Source organism: Myotis yumanensis, unplaced genomic scaffold, assembly GCF_028538775.1.
Source record: "Myotis yumanensis isolate MYYU_CA2020_CCGP unplaced genomic scaffold, mMyoYum1.0.hap1 SCAF_5, whole genome shotgun sequence".
Taxonomy (NCBI): Eukaryota; Metazoa; Chordata; class Mammalia; order Chiroptera; family Vespertilionidae; genus Myotis; species Myotis yumanensis.
Window position 1 is genome coordinate 28,060,510 of NW_027223756.1, and position 20,192 is coordinate 28,080,701.

Sequence of the window (20,192 nt, forward strand, 5' to 3'; positions counted from 1 at the left end):
GACCTGTCCTAACAAAGCTTTGAAACTACCTAAAACAAGCCTTGAAAAGATCAACCTAATCTGCAAATAACTTAAAAACCTTCCATACTTCTTAAAGAAAGACAACAAAATCCAAACATTTAACAATAACATTTACAATACAAACAAACAAACAAAAAAACCATCCACATTACTAGATATGCAAAGAAACAAAAAATTGTGACCTAAAACCAGGAAGAACATCAGGACTAGAAATGGCAGAGTTGATGAAATTAGCAGACAAGGACTTTAAAACAGCTACTATAAATGTTACCAAGGATTTAAAGGAAAACATGATAGGTAATGAGAAAAATGGAATGAAATGAAAGAATTAAATTGAACTTCTGGAGGTGAACAATATTGAAATGAAAACTTCACTAGACAGGAAAAGCAGTGAACTACACAGTGAGAAAGAAAATATCACTGAACTTTCAGACATAACAACAGAGATTATCTAGACTGAACTAAATTTTAAAAATGAACAGAGATTCAGCAACCTGTGGGAAGATATCAAGTGGTCTTATATAAATGAAATTGAAGTATCATGATAGTATGTGAGTGTGATAAATAATATTTGAATAGATGTAGACCAAAACTTCCTAAGCTTAAAGAAAATTATGGACCTACAGAATCAAGAAGGTCAATGAATCCCAAGTAGGATAAACATAAAAGAAAACATACTAAGGTCCATCACAATCAAATTTTTGAAAGCCACTGATAAAGAGAAAATTTTATAAGTAGTTGAAAGAAAAAAAATCATTAAATAATGGGGGAACAAAGATAAGAAATATTATAGCCTTCTAATCAGAAACAATGTATGACAGAAGAGAGAGAAGAACAATATATTTAAAGTGCTGAAAGAAAAAAACTTGTCAGCCTAGAATTTTATATCCAGCAAAAGTATCTCTCAAAAATGAAAGTAAAAATTTTTTTTAGACAAACAAAAACAAAGAAAATTTGTAACCAGCAGATTTATGTTATAAGGAACATTAAAAGAAGTTCTTCAGTCTGAAGGAAAATGACATCAGATGGAAATTTGGATCTAAGTAAAGAAATTACTGACAGAAATAATAAAAATGTAGGTTACATATTAAAGACCTTTCTTCTCACTTTTCAATTTCTTTAAAAGACAATTAATTAGTTAAAGCAAAATAACATATAGTGGAGCTTAAAATATATGCAGAAGTAAAATGTGTGACAATAGCACACAAAGAACAGAGAAGAGAAATGTTAAAGAGTACTTCATAGATATGCAAATGAAGTTCTATACCTTATGAGAATTATATTATTGTGATAAGTTAAAAGTGCATAGTGTAAACCCTAGAACTACTACTTAAAAATGGAAGCGGGTACCTAATAAACTAATATCAGAGACAAATGAAATATGAAACAATACTGAATCTAAATAAGATCGAAAAATATGAAATAACAAACTGATGGGATAAGGAGAAAACAAAGCAAGATGATGGACACAATCAATATTAGGTTAAATGTAAGTGGTCTGAACATTCCAACTAAAAGTAAAAGATGAATAAAAAGATCCAACTGTATCCTGTCTACAGAAAATATATTTTACATACAAAGGAAATATGTGTCATGCAAACACTAATTATAAGAAAGTTGCATAGCTATGTTAATATCATAGAAAGTAGACCTTCAGACTTGTATGTAAGAGCATAACCAATGGACATAAGACACTGGAGGGTAGGGGAAACCGGGGTATTGTCAAGGGTGGGGAAAAAAAGGACACATATGTAATACCCTTTGTAATGCTTTAAGCAATAAAAAAAATTAATTAATTAAAAATATAAAAATTTAAAAAAATAATAAATAAATAAATAAAAGAAAGTAGACCTTCAGACAAGATATATTAGCAGAGAAAAAGAGATTTCAAAATGACAAAAAGATCAAATTATCAAGTATTAAGATTAAATGCCTATTTATACAAAAAATATTATCAGGGACAAAGAAGGACATTATGCAATGATAAAAGGGTTGATCCACCAGGAAGATATCGCTATCTTAAATATGTATATACCAAACAAGAGAACTTCAAAATACATGAAACAAAAACTAATATACCTGAAAGGTAAAGTAGACAATCACTGTTAAAGTTGGAGACTTCAACAGCTTGACAACAATCAACAGAACTACTAACAAGTATTTAGAGTGAACAATGACTGATAAAACTCTTCACCAACAACTGATAGAATTACTAACAAGAATATAGAAATGAACAACACCATTAACTAATAGGACCTAATTGACACGTAGAGTATTCCACCCAACAACAAGAACATATTCTGATCAAATCCAGGGCCAGAAAACACATCTCAACAAATTCAAAGGAATGAAAATCACACAGAATATATGCCTTGACCATCCTGGAATAAAATAAAAATCATAAAGATAACAGGAAAATCTCTAAACACTTGGAAATAAAACAACACATTTCTAAATAATCCATGGTTCAAAGAGTAAGTCTCTAAGGAAATTGAGAAATACACTGAACTGAAAATACAATTTATCAAAATTTATGGAATACAACTAAAGCAATCCTGAGAGGTAAGTGTATAACACTAACAATAAAAGAAAAGGTCTCAAATGAATAAACCATATACATCTCAAGAAACTGGGAAAAGAAGAGCAAAATAAACACAAAGCAAGCAAAGAAAAAATAAATACAAGTACAGAAACCAATGAAATTGAGCTCCTAGTTATATACCCAAGAGGAATGAAAACATATGTCCATACAAAGACTTGTAGCAAATGTTCATAGCAATATTTTTCACATTAGCCCCAGATTGGAATCAACCCAAATGGCCATCAATGGATGAATAGATAAAACATGGTAGAAGGATAAAAATAATAAAAACGAGAGTGGAAATTAATGAAATGGACAAATAGAGAAAAATCAACAAAACCAAAAGCTGTTACTCTAATAACAAAATGAGACAAAGAAATTATAGGAAAAGTAAAATACAGACCAATATCCTTCATAAACAGACATGCAAAAATATTTTACATAATATTAGCATACGGAATCCAACCATATAAAAGGGCTAGAATATGATGACCAAGTAGAGTATATTCAAAAATTGCAAAGTTGATGAAACATCTAAAACTCAATCTGTGTAATTTATCATATTAACAAGTAAAATTGAAAAGTTACATGGTTATTTCAATAGATGCAAAAAAGCATTTGACTATATCACTCATTAATGATAAAAACTCTCAACAAACCAGAAATAAAGGAAACTTCCTCAATTTACTAAAATGTATCTATGGAAACTTAATGGTGGAAAGCTAAATACTTTTCCTCAGAAAAGACTAGAATCAAGGCAAGAATGTCAACTCCACCATTTCTATTTGATTTTGCTCTGAAAATTCTAACCAATGTAACAAAGCAAATAAAAGAAAGAAAAGGCACACACATTGGAAAGGAAGAAAGAAAACAGTATTTTTTGTGTGTGCAGAAAACATGTTTGTGCATGTAGATAATCCTAAAGGATCTACAAAACAAAACAAAACAAAAAAACCAAAACCCTACTAATAGTACTCATAAATCAATTTATTAAGGGCCCATGATAGAAGATCAATATAACTAATGTCACCTCAATAAATTCAATTAAAAATAAATTATATTTTCATATACTTGCAATGATCAATTAGAAAATGAAAAAAATTTTAATGCCATTCAGAATGGCAGAAAACATTAAATAAATAAGTAGTGAATTTATCAAAACATACAGAAAATCTGCACACTGAAAAACACAAAACATTGCTTAGAGAAATGAAAGAATGCTTAAGTAAATGAAGATATATACCATGTTCGTGGATTGAAAAATTCAATAATATCATAAATTTTTCCAAGTTGAAGTTATAGAATCAATGCAACCTTTTGTTCTTAAAGAAAATGAGAGCATGATACCCAAATTTACATGAACATTAAAGGAGCTAGAATAACAAACAATTTTGGAAAAGGAAAACAAAGTTGGAGAACTAACACCACCTGACTTTAAGACTTTATTATAATGCTACAGATATATAGGTGTTAGAATATAGATTCCCCAAAAGACACATATTTTTGGTCAAATTATTTTTGAGGAAGGTGCCAAGTAATTTGGCAATTACTTAATGGGAAAGGATAATCTTCTCAGCAAATTTCCAAAGGCATAGCTTGATATTCCTTTGGAAATATAGGAACCTTCATATCATACACAAGCATCAACTCAAAATGGATCATACACCAAATTATAAGTAGTAAAACTATAAAAATTCTAGAAAAAAAGGAGAAAATCAACAGAACTTTACAACAGGCAAAGACTTATTAAAGAGGATATAAGAAATAAATACTATAAAGGAAAAAATGGATAAATTGAGCTTTATCAAAATCACAATTTCTGTTCTTCAAAAGACATCAAAAAGAAAAGTCAAGCATCTTTAAGACAAGTCATAATATCCACAAAACACGTATGTGACAAAGAATTCATATCCAGAATGTATTTTTTAAAACTCTCAAAACTCAATTTTAATATGACAACTCAAAAATGGACAAAAGATCTTAACAGATTTCAAGAAGAAGATACACAAATAGCCAATAAGCACATGAAAAGATGTTCAATATCTTTAGTCGACAAGAAAACACAAATTAAAACCCCAATGAGAGTACTACACAATCCCTAGAATGATTAAAATAAAAAAGTTTGGTAATAGAAAGCATTGGGGAAGATGTGAATCAAATGAAACTCTCATGCACTGCTGATGGAAATGTAAAGTGATATTACTACTTTAAAAAATAGTTTTGCAGCTTCTTATAAAGCTAAATTATACCCAGAAATTATGCCTTTAGGTACTTATCCAAGAACTAAAAAACTATTCCCACAAAAGACTTGTACATAAATGTTCATACCATCTTAATTCAGAATAACACCGAACTGGGAACAATCCAAATATCTACCAACAGGTGAATAGCTACACAAATTGTCATATATCTGTACAGTGCAATACCTCTCAGCAATAAAAAGGAACAAATTACTAATACATACAATAATGTGAATGAATTTCAAACATATGTTGAGCAAAAGAAGCAAACACAAAAGAGCACATGTTGTAAGAATCCATTTAGATGAAATTCTGAAAGAGGCAAAACTAATTTATAGTGACAGGAAGCAGACCAGTAGTTGCCTGGAGCCAGAAATGTGGGAAATTGATTGTGAAAGGGCATGAGAGAACTTTTAAAGGTTATAGAAAGGGTCTATATTTTAATTATAGTAGTGGTTACACAGGTGCAAATGTTTTTCAAATTCATTGAGCTGTATAATTTTTAAAGGCACATTTTATTATATATAAATTATACTGCAATAAACTGATTAATTTTTTTTTTTAAAAGCAAAGTACAAAAGACTACATATAGGCATTGCTCTCTTTTCATGGTAGTGCAGGACTGTAAATATGATTGTGCAAGCTGAAACTGTATAGTGATCTTAATGGATGGAGGAAATTATGATTGTTGCATGACCTTTAAAATTTTTTATGAAAACATTAAAATCTCTCTTATAGGAAAGTAAAAAAGAATAAAATATTTATTTAGTACATTATAATCTAAAATATTAGAACCCCTGAGAATTAAAGGGTTTTATTTCTTTGTAAGAAACTTATTAAGAAGATCTGGCTTCTTCTCATCCTATAATTTACAATATGGAACAAGCGTTCTTCCTATGCCTTGGCAAATTGTCATAATCCTTTCTAAGTTTGGATCAACTTCCAGGCATGAGACATTTCTGAGTTACAATTTTGTGCATTTTGGTGGTGCCATTTTTTTCTATGACATCTTCATCCTTTTCATCACAACCACTTTCCTCACCCATGTTATTAAGGTCACCTTTACTAAGTCCTTTGGCTGCATGGCTAGAACTCTCAAAGGCTGCAGCGTCAACATTCCATAGTCAGCTTTTACTTCGGTAACTCCACTTACGTTTAATTCAAATTTCACTGACAGCATTATCACTTTTGTTTCTTGACTGCACTTCCTTCTTTGTTGGTCAAATCCCCGATACATTTTTGTAAAATGTCATGTGGGTTTATCACTGGGAGACAAGAAGTCAAAATAACTACATGCTCTTCTATCTGTGCATGAACTTAGTACCAGATGCAGACTGAAAACACTAACAGACTAAAAGAATACCTGTGATTTGTTGAACACCTTTATTTGCAAAGTATTCTGTGGACTGAAGGGCTAACAATGAAGTTTGTACTTTATGCCATTAGTCAGTTCATATACCACAATAACTGAAGTTTGAACTATTTTTAGGAGACTGGTATTATTTAAACTGTGGTAACTGATATTTGTATATACCATAACTATTCAAAGCCATAACTGCTTGGATACTATGTTAACTTTTGTAAGAAAGAAGAAGAAATAAGAATATATAAATATATGTAATTTTTTCTTGCAAAAAAAGAAACACAAGGAGGATAAACCAGGAAGTAATGAAATAGGTTATCTACAGTGGGTGCTATGAATAAGGCAGAAGAGATAGGGAAGGAGTGACAGTTTTCTGAATATACTTTAAAAGATTGTTTGATTTTAATTATGTTCATGTTTTATATATTCAAGAAAGAATACTATTCAAAACTCTAATCAATTTTAGAGTGTAGAAAAACCTCTAAAATTGCATATAATAGAAACTAAGAACCTCAAATGATAACATAATACTGCAAATAACTTTGAACAAAGCGCTTAAACTATATACACTCAGTTTAAAAGATAATTGCAAGCAAATCTTGAAATCACCTTGGTATGGGGATAGCAATTCTGAAACTACTTTCTGTGTATTTTAGGACTAAGTAAATATATTCATATGGTTGGGAGCTAGAGTCCTCACTATTAGAAAGGAAAATACAAAGATGAAAAAGGGAGAGGCTAGGAAGAAACTGAATTGGAGGTATTAATGTGAACCCATGCTTTTGAAGGTGTGAGTGTATAGATGCAGATGGTATGCGTTTGTGTGTGTGTTCCCCAGCTCTGTTTGCTGAAAAGGCCTAGAAATAGTGACAGCCTGTTAGCCATGCATACACCTAGCACCTAGAGCTTAGTTTCTAAATACTATTCCCTACTGAAAAGGAGCAGGATTTTTGGATAAATAGTTCATTTCATGACTGGCACAGGGAATGTGTAAGAAGGTAATAAAGTGCTCAAGAAAATGATAGAGGTATAACAAAAAGACACAGGAACCAGCTTAAAGAGGTTCTTACTGGCAAAACCAGTTTGGTATAAAATTAATCTAAAATAAAATATATCTAGAATAATTTGGCATGAAAACAAATAATGGCAACAATGAAATATAATTCATTGGAAAACACACACACATACACACACGAGCCACGAATGAATGTATAAAAAATAAGAGAAAGCTCTCCCTTACAGTATAATGTCAACTAGTAAGTGTAGAAGAAATGGTTATAAATGGAGTTAGAAAATCATTCCCCTCCCCCCCTCACCCTAGCCAGCTTGGCTCAGTGGATAGAGCGTCAGCCTGCGGACTGAAGGGTCTCCGGTTTGATTCCAGTCAAGGGCATATGCCTGGGTTGCAGGCTCGATCCCCAGTAGGGGGCGTGCAGGAGGCAGCCAATCAATGATTCTCTCTCATCATTGATGTTTCTATCTCTCTCTCCCTCTCCCTTCCTCTTTGAAATCAATAAAAAGAAATTATTAAAAAAATAAACCAGGGTCCTCATTTCAACAACCACAAGAAACTGAATCTCACCAATAAGTATGTGAGAGAGATTAGAAGTAGTTCTTCCCTCAGTCGAGCCTTCAGTTAAGACAACAGCCCTAGCTGACACCTTGATTACAGCCCTGTGAGAAACTTTGAGGCAGAGGCATCCAAATTCCTGACCCACAAAACAAATGAGATGATTGTTGTTTTAAGCCACTAAGTTTTAGGGTAATTTGTTACACAATAATGGGTAATTTATATGCTACTAAAAATGCCTAGTTTAAATATAATTATAAAGAAGCATAAAACAAACCAGAATTAAGGGCATCCTGAAAAATAAATGTCTTATAGTCTTTAAAAAACATCAGTGTCATAAAAGACAAAGCAAGGCTGAAGAACTGTTAACTAAAGATTCATGACAACTAAATACAATGTATGATCCTGGACTTGAAAGAATATCCTTGTTCATAAGAAATTCACAATAAAGTGTTTAGGATTAGAGACATCATGCCTACAACTTACTCTCAAATGGTTTATAAAAAATAACAACAGGTGTATACACACACATAAATACTTATACACATGTGTAAACACACAAATATATATGAAAATGATAAAGAGAATGAAAAAGAGGGTTGATAAAGGAAATATAGCAAAATATAAAATATTAACAATAGGTGAATCTGGGTAAAGGGTATATAGTTCTTTGCACAATTCTTGCAATCCTTCTGTAAATTTTAAAGATTTTCAAAACAGAAAGTTAAAAAGAGAACTTGCTGTGAGGCCACCTATCAAAATTACAAATGTATTTACTCTTTGACTCAGAGATTTCACTTCTGGGAATTCATCCCACAGATATACTGCATATGTATAAAATAATGCAGGTACAAAGCTATTGAATGCATTTGATTATAATGATCAATGATTGGAAACAACCCAAGTATCAATTTACTAATCAGGAGACTGATTAATATTACATTGGAATTCTAAACGGCTTTTTAAAAAATAGCTTTCTTACTAGTATGTATTACTATGGAAATGTTTTTAAAGGATATATTGTAGAGTGAAGAAAGCAGGATACAGGACAGTGTATAGTATGTTATCTTTTTTTGTAAGAAAAGTGGGGAAATTAAAATGTATATCTATATTTGCCCATATTTGCATAAAGAAATGCAGAAAAGATACTTAAGAAATTAATAAAATGTTTACATAAGAGGCAGAAGGAAACAGAGGTGGAATAGGAGTTGGACAAGAATGGGAATGAGATAATATATATCTATTATATTGTTTTGATTTTCAAATCATGTAAATGTGTTTCCTATCCTAAAGTAAATAAAGGAAATTACTAAGATTGGGGTAGATGGCAGACCTATAAAGACGCAAATGAAAAGATGTCCCTAAGATATTGTTAATACTGGCAAAAGCAAGTTGCAGAACAATATATGGGGTGTCCCAAAAAATGCAGACACACACTTTGAATAATTATAAAGGCAGTGTTTATTCAATACATTTCATTTTCAAAACTTAGCTATCAGCTATTAAAGTGTGTATACATTTTTGGGGACATCCTATATATACTATAAAATGATCCTTATTGTACAAAAACCACATACCTTTATATATACAAAAATGCTTGTAATAATCAGATATTAACAGTAGTGACTTCTTGAGGGATGAGTTTGGAGGCAAGATGAGGATGTAGAGGGAATCTGATGTTTTATTTTTTTAAATCCCTTTTTAAATTGCAGTATTGTTTACATATAGTGAATTCAATGTGTTTTGGCAAATGTATACATCCGTTTTATCCACCTCTCTATCAAAATATGAAAAATTTCTGTCCCCCTGTGGGGAAAAGAAGTTCTGCCATCATTTGGTAGATATGGCAGAAGTTCTACCACACTACTGGTTTAAACTTAAAGTGCTTAATTACTGTGTTAATTAATTCAAGAAATATTTAGAGCTTAACAATATCAAGCACTGTTCCAGGCCTTAAAATATAGCATGAAAAAAAATAAATCTTGGCCATCAAGGAGTTTATATTCTTGTTGGGGAAACAGAGCTAACACACTGATGAAGAAACAAATATATATCAGATGAAAGTCATAAAACAACGGTAGTATCTTTTTAATATGGTTACTCTATAAGATGTTTAAGGACTCTATAAGATGTTTAAGGTGTGTATTGGTATACAATCTCCCAACAATTTTATTATTATTGCTATGCATTTTTTTATCCTAAACATTTCTTATCTAAAATTTTACTGTTTGTAAACCAAAAACAGATGGTGAAGAAAAACTGAGCGTAAATATTTCCATGGAAAACACACAAACAAGTAAAAGAAAATTAAATAACAAAAATTAAAATGCCTGATAAGTTTTAACCCTGACAGAATTCCAGTGGCAGAAAAGAACTGGGCATCAGGACCAGTCTGAAGAGTGGAGTGAGCATGAATTAGAAACAGTGAGATTCTGCGGGTGCTGGATGTGTTTTATTTTTTTAAATATGTTTTTATTGATTTCAGAGAGGGCAAATGAGGGATAGAAACATCAATGATGAGAGAGAATTATTGTTTGGTTGCCTCCTGCATGCCCCACACTGGGGACCAAGCCCACAACTCTGGCATGTGCCCTGACCAGGAATCAAACCTTGACCTCCTGGTTCATAGGTTGATGCTCAACCACTGAGCCACACCAGCCAGGCTGGATATTTTTAATAGTGAAAAAGAGATCAGGAAGAAAAATAAAACATGGGTAGCTCTGCCATGAGCCCCAAAACATACCAGTGTAGAGCTATCAGGAATATTATCATGCTCAGCCTGGTAAGGATCTACCCATCTGAAGGGATTTTCACAATGGAAGAAGTCAGAGTAAAAGAATGCTAACCATATATCCAACCACACCCTTAATATCTGCACTTGGATGTTTCTCAGGATCTCAGACTTAACATGTTTACAACTCAACTCTTTTTTTTTTTTTTTTTTTTTTTTTTTTTTTTTTTTTTTTTTTTTTTCTTTTTTTTTTTTAATCTTTATTGTTCAGATTATTACATTTGTTCCTCTTTTTCCCCCCATAACTCCCCTCCTTCCAGCTCCCACCCCACCCTCCACCCTCACTCCCCACCCACTGAGTTCATCCATGGGTGCATGATTTTTGTCCAGTCTCTTCCCGAATCTCCCATTCCCCTTTCCCCCCCAAGAATAGTCAGTCCATTCCCTTTCTATGTCCCTGATTCATTATAGTCACCAGTTCATTCTGTACATCAGGTTATTTATTCACTTGATTCTTAGATTCATTTGTTGATAGATGCATATTTGTTGTTCATAATTTGTATCTTTACCTTTTTCTTCTTCTTCCCCTTCTTAAAGGATACCTTTCAGCATTTCATATAATACTGGTTTGGCGGTGATGAACTCCTTTAGTTTTTCCTTATCTGTGAAGCTCTTTATCTGACCTTCAATTCTGAATGATAGCTTTGCTGGATAAAGTAATCTTGGTTGTAGGTTCTTGGTATTCAGCACTTTGAATATTTCTTGCCATTCCCTTCTGGCCTGCAAAGTTTCTGTTGAGAAATCAGCTGACAGTCGTATGGGTATTCCCTTGTAGGTAATTGAGCCTCTTTCTCTTGCTGCTTTTAAGATTTTCTCTTTGTCTTTTGCTCTTGGCATTTTAATGATGATGTGTCTTGGTGTGGTCCTCTTTGGATTCCTTTTGTTTGGGGTTCTCTGCGCTTCTTGGACCTGTAAGTCCATTTCTTTCTCCAGGTGGGGGAAGTTTTCTGCCATTATTTCTTGAAATAGGTTTTCAATATCTTGCTGTCTCTCATCTTCTGGGACTCCAATGACTCTGATATTAGTCCGCTTAAAGCTGTCCCAGAGGCTCCTTACACTATCTTCACACTTTCGGATTCTTTTTTCATTATGCTTTTCCAATTGGGTGTTTTTTGTCGAATCTTTGGTTTGATTCTTGCACTCCTCTGGTCTGCTATTGGGTATAATATTCTTTATTTCAGTCCGTGTATGCTTACTTTCTAATTTCTTTATCGTAGCATCGAGGGTCTCATTAGTTTTCGTGAGGCTCTGCACGAATTTATGGCAAGCCCTCAAAATTGCGATTCTTAGCTCCATATCCTCCATTTCTGTCATGTTTTTTTGTCTCCGCATCTTTTATGCTTTCTTGGTGCACCCCCTTGTGGTCTCTGTGCGCAGTCTTGTTCTAGCCAAGCCTTAATTGTTGTAGTTAACACTAGAGGGATTTGACCACCCGGCCGACTGGCGGTGGAAATCAGCTGTGGGAAAACTTCAGTCCTCAGGGGAGGTGCTAGTCCAGCCCTTGCCTGAGGCGGTTGGCAAATGGTTGTGCGCAGGGTTTGGGCGGGGCGGGCTCAACAGGGCGGGGGGGGGGAGGGAGCAGCTATGGCCGCTCTCAGTCCGTCCCCAGGGGCTCTGCCTCTCTGTCCCAGCAATCGCTGCAAACCTCGGAGGGGCCGTAGCCAGACAGTCCCGCTTCTCCCGTTTGAGTCTGGGTCCCTAGAGACTCGCCCGGATCTGTAGCCCAGAGTCTGAGATTCGCTCCTGATTGAAAACGACAATCGCGCCCTCAGCCGCCAGCCCGCTTTGCGCGCGCACCCTCACCACCACACCGCCGTACCTTTAAATTTTCCACACTGCGCCTCCGCTGAGCGTCGGAATGCTGTTGTTTTTGCTTCTAGTTGAAGAGACTCTCCTCAGCCAGCCTTCCCGTGGTTCTGGTTGATGTCCGCTCCGACTTTTAGTTGTATTTTTGAAGTGGTTGTCCACGGCGGGCAGTCTCCGGTGTTTACCTATGCCGCCATCTTCGATTCTCCTCTACAACTCAACTCTTGATGTCTCTGAAATCTACCCTTCACTAGTCTTCCATTTTATGAAATGGTATGTTTGTCCATCCAGTTCCTCAATTCAGAAACTTGGAAATGACTCAATCCCTCCTCTCTTTCATCTACTGTATTTACTCAGTCAGTGCTATTTTCCTGAGGATTTACCACTTGCCAGGCAACGATCTTGTCAGACACTGAGGACTCTGATAACCAAAATAGTCCCTGCCCTCATGGAGTTTACATTCCAGCCATTCCATTATTGTCTTGTTGAATCTATTTCTCCAATCCATCCATTTATTTCTATATTCACTGCTTTCCTTTGAGTCCGTTCCAGCTCTATTTCTTACCGGGAATATTGCCATAGTCTCTCATCTGTTCTCCCTACTTCCACTTATAACCCTATAAATCAGGTCACCTAACAGCAGCCAGGGTAATGTTTCAAAAATTTAAATCATATTTTGCCACTGTATTATTTAAAAACCTTTCAATAGCTTCTAAGTACAAGGGTACTTAGAATAAAATCCAGGATATTTCATATAGTTTACAAGGCTCTGCTTATTTTCCATTTCTAGCCTCCCTAACCCTTTTCAGTTTATCACCTTTTCATTTTTTAGGACCTTTACACATGCTATTCCCTCTGCCTGGTATTTTCTTCTTTAATCTCTTTGTTACCTATTCTTTAGATCCATTCTTTAGATCTCACTCTGAATATCTCTTCCTGAAAGAAGCCTTCCCTGACTCTTTGGACTGTGGTAGGCCTCCCTATTACAAACTCTCCTAGCATCCTTGTTTTTCTCTGTGGTGGCATTTATCAGACTTGTAAAAGATGGTATCTTAGAATGGGGGCCCATTAAGGCAGGAATCATACCTGCCTTGGTCACTGCTGCACCCTTGGCACCTAGGACAGTGCCTTACATAAAGCAAGCAGTTAATAAAAGCATGAAAGAACCACTCACTATTAGACTTGGGGCAGGCTCTTGTTTTTGAGTGGGCTCTTTGAGCCTATACACTGCAGAGAACAGGAGCCTGGACTTATGAAGAGGTGGTTTAAGTTTATGCTATCTCCTCTCACATGACGGTCTCATACAGCATAAGAATAAAGCACCCTGCACCTCTTGTTCTTCAAAAGCATATGGAATATACAAAACTCTATCCCTTTTTTCCTGTAAACTAGCAATGAGCAATCAGAAAATAAAACAAAAATGCAATTACAGTAATATTCAAAACCATCAGGTACGTAGGAATAAGTTAATGAAAGATATTCAAGATATCTACACTGAAAATGATAAAACATTGCTGAGAGAAGTTAAAGAAGACCTACGTAACTGGAAATATATACTACTCTCATAGATTGAATGTCTCAATATTGTTAGGATGATCCCTACCCTAATGAATTAATAGATTCAATGCAACCTCATCCAAAATCATTGCAGGCTTTTCCTCTCTGGAAAGTGACAAGATTATTTTAATTTATTTGGAAAGACAAAGAACCAAGAATAGTCAAAACAATGTTGAAAAAGAAGAAAGTTGGAAGACTTACCTACCTGACTTTAAGACTTACTATAAAGCTACAATAGTCAAGACAAGAGGATAGACAAATGGATCAATGGCACATGATAGATAGTCTAGAAATAGACCCACATATAGCAAATAATTTTCTTTTAAAAATATTTTTACTGATTTCAGAGAGGAAGGGAGAGGGAGAAAGAGATAGAAACATCAATGATGAGAAAGAATCACTGATCAGTTGCCTCCTGCATGCTCCCTACTGGGGTCGAGCCCACAACCCTGGCATGTACCCTTGACCAGAATTGAACCCAGGATGCTTCTGTCCACAGACTGATGCTCTATCCACTGAGCCAAATCAGCTAGAGCTCAATCAAATGATTTTCAACAAATTTACCAAAGCTATTCAACAGGGAAAGGAAAATCTTTTCGACAAATGCTGCTGCAAAAACTGGGCATCCATATGGAAAAATAGAACCTCAACCCTTACCTCATTGAATTGCTACCTCATACCACATGTAAAAGTCAATTTTAAATAAGGTAAATAGAAGAGTCAATAGTTATCAAATACGTGCCTTTTGCTCACCAGGAATATTCACTGCTTCCTCTGAAATACTGCTAGAGCAAGTATTGCACAAGATAAAGCCAATACCTGCAAATGACACATATTGGTGGAGATGCTTGCCTATTGTTAGTTTCCAAGCTTTAGCAAAGTCTTCAGGTGAGCATCAGAATCCACACTGAAGATGCCAAATGATTTGATTTGCTGAATTCCTTTTAGAGACCAACATCCAGGTAGCATTTATAATAAAAATGACATAGCATACATGGACAACAATATGGAACACTACCATGACTAATCAATCAGACACTTTTATGCATCTTACTATTAATATCATCTTTCTCTTGTCATACCAGTAATTCTCCTTCCACTCTTTTCAGTTTCCATATTATTCACTTTCCAAAAGTTACTCTTTCCTTTTCTTTGTTTGTTTGTTATAGTTTAGACTTCAAGCTTCTAAATCACTGAGTGACATATTAAGGGGAATTTTATATGTGAATGTTAGTCCATAATTTATGAAGTGTTTGTAAACTGCAAGTTCAGTGGAAAGCTATGCTAACATTATTTGAATCCATTGTATAATCACCTGATTACAAGGAATAGTCCATATCCAGCATTCTGCTAGTTTAAATTCACTTAAAGCATTTGAATTAGCCACAGTGGAGTAGGAGATATGGCCGGTGGGTCCCATGTTGGGATCTGAGGTGCAGACTTAGGCAATGGAGGCACCAGGAGGGTTGTTCTTGACCACATGGACCACATAGGCAGCCTGGTGGGAAACTGGCACATTGTTGTTGACGTCACCAATGTGTAGGGTGATGCTTCTGCTGGAGGAGAGGGTAGCTTGCTTCTGTTAGTGGTCATGATGGTGACATTGTACTTCAGGGTTTACTCCAGGTCCAGGTCCCCATCTGTTACAAGCTTGTAGTAATTATTCATGCAAGATTATATTCTGAAAGGTGCATTTTCTTGTATCTCCCCATTTCCTCCCAAATCTGGATCCTGTGTTTTAAACAGAGCAATTACTGGCTAAGGTGCAGAATCCTTAGGAATCACTGTGAGAATAGAAGTAAAAATCACCTCTGGGACTTGGTCATTATCATCTAGAATTTTGATCTCAACTACACTGGACAACCAGTTCCCCTCTTCTCCTTATTTCTGAAACCATGGAATATTTTTTAATCTCTTCGTAGTCCAATGTACTTAAAGTTTTTATTCCTCCACTATGGTGATCAAAGCCAAACTGGATATGGGTACTCTGGGCTATAAAGGCATAACTGATTTTCACTTTGATTTCCTCGTCCAGGTCAGTGGCCCTCACCCTCACCCTGTATGCTGGGGAATGGCTTCTCAAAGACTGACCCTGTGTACATTCTGGTTAAAATGAGGGGTGGGGGTGTTGTAGTTGTGTTGCTTCCAGGTAGTCCTCATCATCTAATGCTGCAGGGCTAAGTGATGTGAGCTTTGCTTTTCCAGGTCTAGTAGCTTCTTTAACACAAGTTCAGTGTTTGTTTCTATTGTTGCTTTCTTTTACTTGAAGACAAATATAGAGTTGCTGCTAAGGCAGTAATTTTGTAAAGGAATTGCTTCTAACATCAGGATCTTCTGTAGATTCTATTGCAAATTTTGCTCCAGGCTGGGTCAATTCACATATTTAACTAAAAACACTCCTGCTGAACCAGAAGGTATTATTATTTATATATTGAATATTTATATTAATGTGAAAAATAATTAAAGGATGTTCAACTACTGTTTCTAAACATATGATACAAACTCTAGCATGTCGTCATATTCACTCCAGGTCCATCTTGTTACTCACAAGTTAGTCTCCATTTTCTTCATCTGGAGTGAAGTATCTGTTTTCTTAACCCATAGCTTCTGAGTGGGTAAGCCTTGGACATAAGACCCCAGATTTTTGGCAAGGTCTGATTAGGAAAGTCATCCAGTGGGAACCTTTTGGAAACTCCTCATTTATCCTGTTTTCACATTGGCTGATAGTGGTGCTCTGAGTCCCTACTCTAGAATTGCAGCCTGAAGAAATCAGAGGTTGAGGTTCTGAAGAGTTGAGAGCAATGAGAAACAGATGTTTCTCACTGGAACTTGCAAGTTGAAAGGCAGTAGTACAGTCTTATTCGTGTGTTTAAATATTCCTGGGAATTTATATCCTCAGTGACTCCAGTATATGAAATCAAAGCGATGACTTCTTTTTATGTCCTCCTGATGGTTAAGAGTATTTTTAGGCTGAGTCTCTCTTTTTATTTTATTTTATTTTGGGGGTTAGGGCCTTTTTTCAAACAACACAGTCTCAGGATAAACTATTGGCCGAATCTTCAGGTGTAAACATATAGAAAGCTTCTAAGATGTGTCACCATATGGAAATCTCATGGACTTAAAAATTTTGACAAATCCCCAGTTCCTTAGCTTTGTACAGATAAGTTAGAGAGCTTATTAGGAGTTCAATATAGAGGGAAAGCACGTGTAAGATAATTGGTATTGTAGTATGATTTTTCCCCCCAGAGACCACTTTCTAATCATTGAACGCAAGCCTTTCACTGAGTATTAAGAAGGTGTGTAAACCACTGTGTGAAATGCTTAAGACTTAATGATAGGCCCACAGAGCTACTCGTACCATTGCCCATCCTGCCGTCTTTACTGACATCATGCTCCAGTTCCTAATTGGATTTACTTTTGGCAACCTGGTTGGAATGTATCTGGCTCAAAATTATGACATGCCAAACCTGGCTAAAAAACTTGAAGAAATTCAAAAGGACATGGATGCCAAGAAGAAACCCCCTAGTTCACGAGGCCAACTCCAGCACTGGCTCCAGGAAATCCTGACTCTACTCTTCTCTAGGGCCTCCTTTACATCAGAACCAAAGCTTCTGTCTTCTGTCCAGTCTCAGCCTTTGCTTCGAGCACAAATGGGGCCACAAGTTAAGAACTGTGCCTACTTTCCCAATATCCTCACCTCTTCCCTTCCTCCTTCTAGCAGCTTGGGGGATCCTAAGTCTGGAATTATGGTGCTAGATTAGTAAACATGAACTTTAAAAAAGGATAAATGATTATTGTCCTCAACATTATACAGAGTAGATCTTTTAAAAATATTTTTTATTGATTTCAAAGAGGAAGGGAGAGGGAGAGAAACATCAATGATGAGAGAGAATCATCGATCGGCTGCCTCCTGCATGACCCCCACCAAAGATTGAGCCTGAAACCTAGGCATGTGACCTGACCAGAATTGAACCATGACCTCCTGGTTTATAACTAGACACTCAACCACTGAGCCACACTGGCCATGCCAGAGTAGATCTTTTAATGACTTCTCTAAGAGAAAGTGTGGAGGTACTGATTCTTTTTGCATATAGATAAATTATTCTATTTGACTCTATGGTCTATCTGATGACAATATCTTCTCATTTTCTGTACCAGAGCTCTTCCCATTTGGTATACAGAAAACTCATCCTCTATCCTTTGATATAATTTCATTGCTGGAACCAGAGAAATTATCAACAAATATCCTAAAGCTGAGATTAATATTTTGCATAGCCATGAGCTTAAACTCACACAGTCAACTCCAACTTTCGGGGTTGCTAATGCATTTTCCAGTTAGATCATCCTAGCAATCCTAGTGGGGTAAATCAGCCATTTGAATAATAGGTTCCTTGTTTAGGTTACACTATGGTTCAGATAGAGAAAAATTAACACTCATAAAATTGTCCCATCCAATAAAACATTTCCCCTATCTTTTATGATCACAAACAGGGGCTTCTCAGTCAAGAATGTTTCTAGGCACTTAAGATTTTTAAATTAGCTTTCATAACAATTTTAGAACAGTTTTACTTCCACCCATAGGTTATCCCATTGTACCATGTGGAGAAGCATCATTATTACTTTTCCCAACAGAATGTTAAGTGTGCTGACATTAAAGCATGGCTCCTTTTTTTTCTATTAACAATGTAAAAAAATGGCTACTGCTAATTAAGTACATATTACGTATGAAGCATATTATGAACCAATGATATGTTATCACTAATCCTCACCACAGTTTTACAAATTATATATTGTAATACCCATTATGCTGAAGCTGAAAGATTAAATAACTTGTCAAAGGTCACACCATTAGGAGTTAACTCATTGCAAAGCTGCTATTTTTCCATCAGACTACATTTTAGAATACTGATATCAGGTAATCCCTAGAGCGCATACATTTGTTCATTCATTCACTCAACAACCATTTAATGAAACCTATTTAGCTCAAACTAGAAGCATAGTTAAGATTACTGATACTTGAGATATAGCCTATGGGTCATGAGTAATCATTGCTCTTGCTCTTACAGATTATCGCTAAATCGGGTAAAATGAACAGAAGTCAGCATATTTGGACAATACTAGGTTATCCTCCCAAATAATTTCTGTTGTGCGCTCCATCTTTCCTTCAGAATTGACCACCATATGAAAACTGGCCCTGTGATAAACATTTTGATAGCTTTTACAAAACAACAGGAGTGACATTCCCCTCTATTCCCTTCAAAATTACTTAGAAAGCTATTTAAATTCCATTTGTAAATTAATGTCTACACAAAGTTTGCATATTTAGGTATACTCAAAACTTCCTTTAAAAAAATCATACACAAATAGAACCACACTGTATTTCTGGATTTTTTTTTTTTTGGTCTTGGTTGTCAAGAAGCATAAAGTTGTATGTGAATCTCAGTAACAGTCTCATTTTAGGGCCATTTGATTTTCTTTCTTTCTCTAAATGTTTTTCAACCTCTTTTATAAGTCTAGGGTTTAATTAACTATTGTATTTTTGAAAGCAGATAGGTAACAAATAAAGAAAGAAAACAATAAGGATGTTATTCCCTACTTTATACTGGAATAACCAAAAGAAACCAGGCTTCTCACAGGTTCCAGAAATGTTTTCTCATGAATAATGTACGTTAGCATTCTACAATAAGGATACATTTTTTCAGGAAAAAGTTAGAATCTGCACATGTCCCAGAAAATTTTCCATGAGGGTGAACGTTGTGGGAAATTTAACATAAGAAAAGAGAATTGCTGCAAGTCCAACAAAGTGCCAAAAAATGTGCTCAAAACACAATTCGTTAACTCTCAGTGTTCCACGAAGTCATCATTAAAATAATCAGTGTGGATAAAATGGGTAAAAGAAATATCTAAACTGGAAACACATACAGACATTATATTCCCGAAATCTATAATGGGGGTGAAAAAACCCATCTTTTCAGTTTTTCCTCATGAGAACACTTATGCATTTGCATATTTCAGTGAGAAAGTTTTAAGTAAGAAATAAATTCACCATATTTGGAAGTTCAAGAATGATTTGAAACCATGAAATGACTTAGCACACTGAGAAATTATAAATGTATGTGTCTCTAATGACCAGAGGGTTCATTGCACTTCAGAAGAAACTAAATGCACTTTATGAAATTGTGGCCATTTAAGGTGTAGTTGAAGTCACTCAATTTATAAGTTTATTTAAAATATCATTTATCATCTTCATCAAATTAGATTTA

General features: G+C 35.1%; 2 protein-coding genes across 23 annotated transcripts in view; one reads left to right on the plus strand and one right to left on the minus strand.

The window, feature by feature from the left end:
* Positions 1–20,192, minus strand: part of LOC139010384 (protocadherin gamma-C4) — a 162,199-nt gene that overhangs the window by 39,436 nt on the left and 102,571 nt on the right. The window lies entirely within an intron of this gene.
* LOC139010046 (short transmembrane mitochondrial protein 1) lies at positions 17,319–19,006 on the plus strand. Its single transcript, XM_070414173.1, has 2 exons — positions 17,319–17,454; positions 18,996–19,006. Exons 1-2 carry the CDS (start codon positions 17,319–17,321, stop codon positions 19,004–19,006), a joined length of 147 nt encoding a protein of 48 aa, XP_070270274.1.

Excerpts from the sequence above, each read along its gene's own strand:
- LOC139010046 (XM_070414173.1), top strand. The coding sequence starts at position 17,319 with ATGCTCCAGTTCCTAATTGGATTTACTTTTGGCAACCTGGTTGGAATG.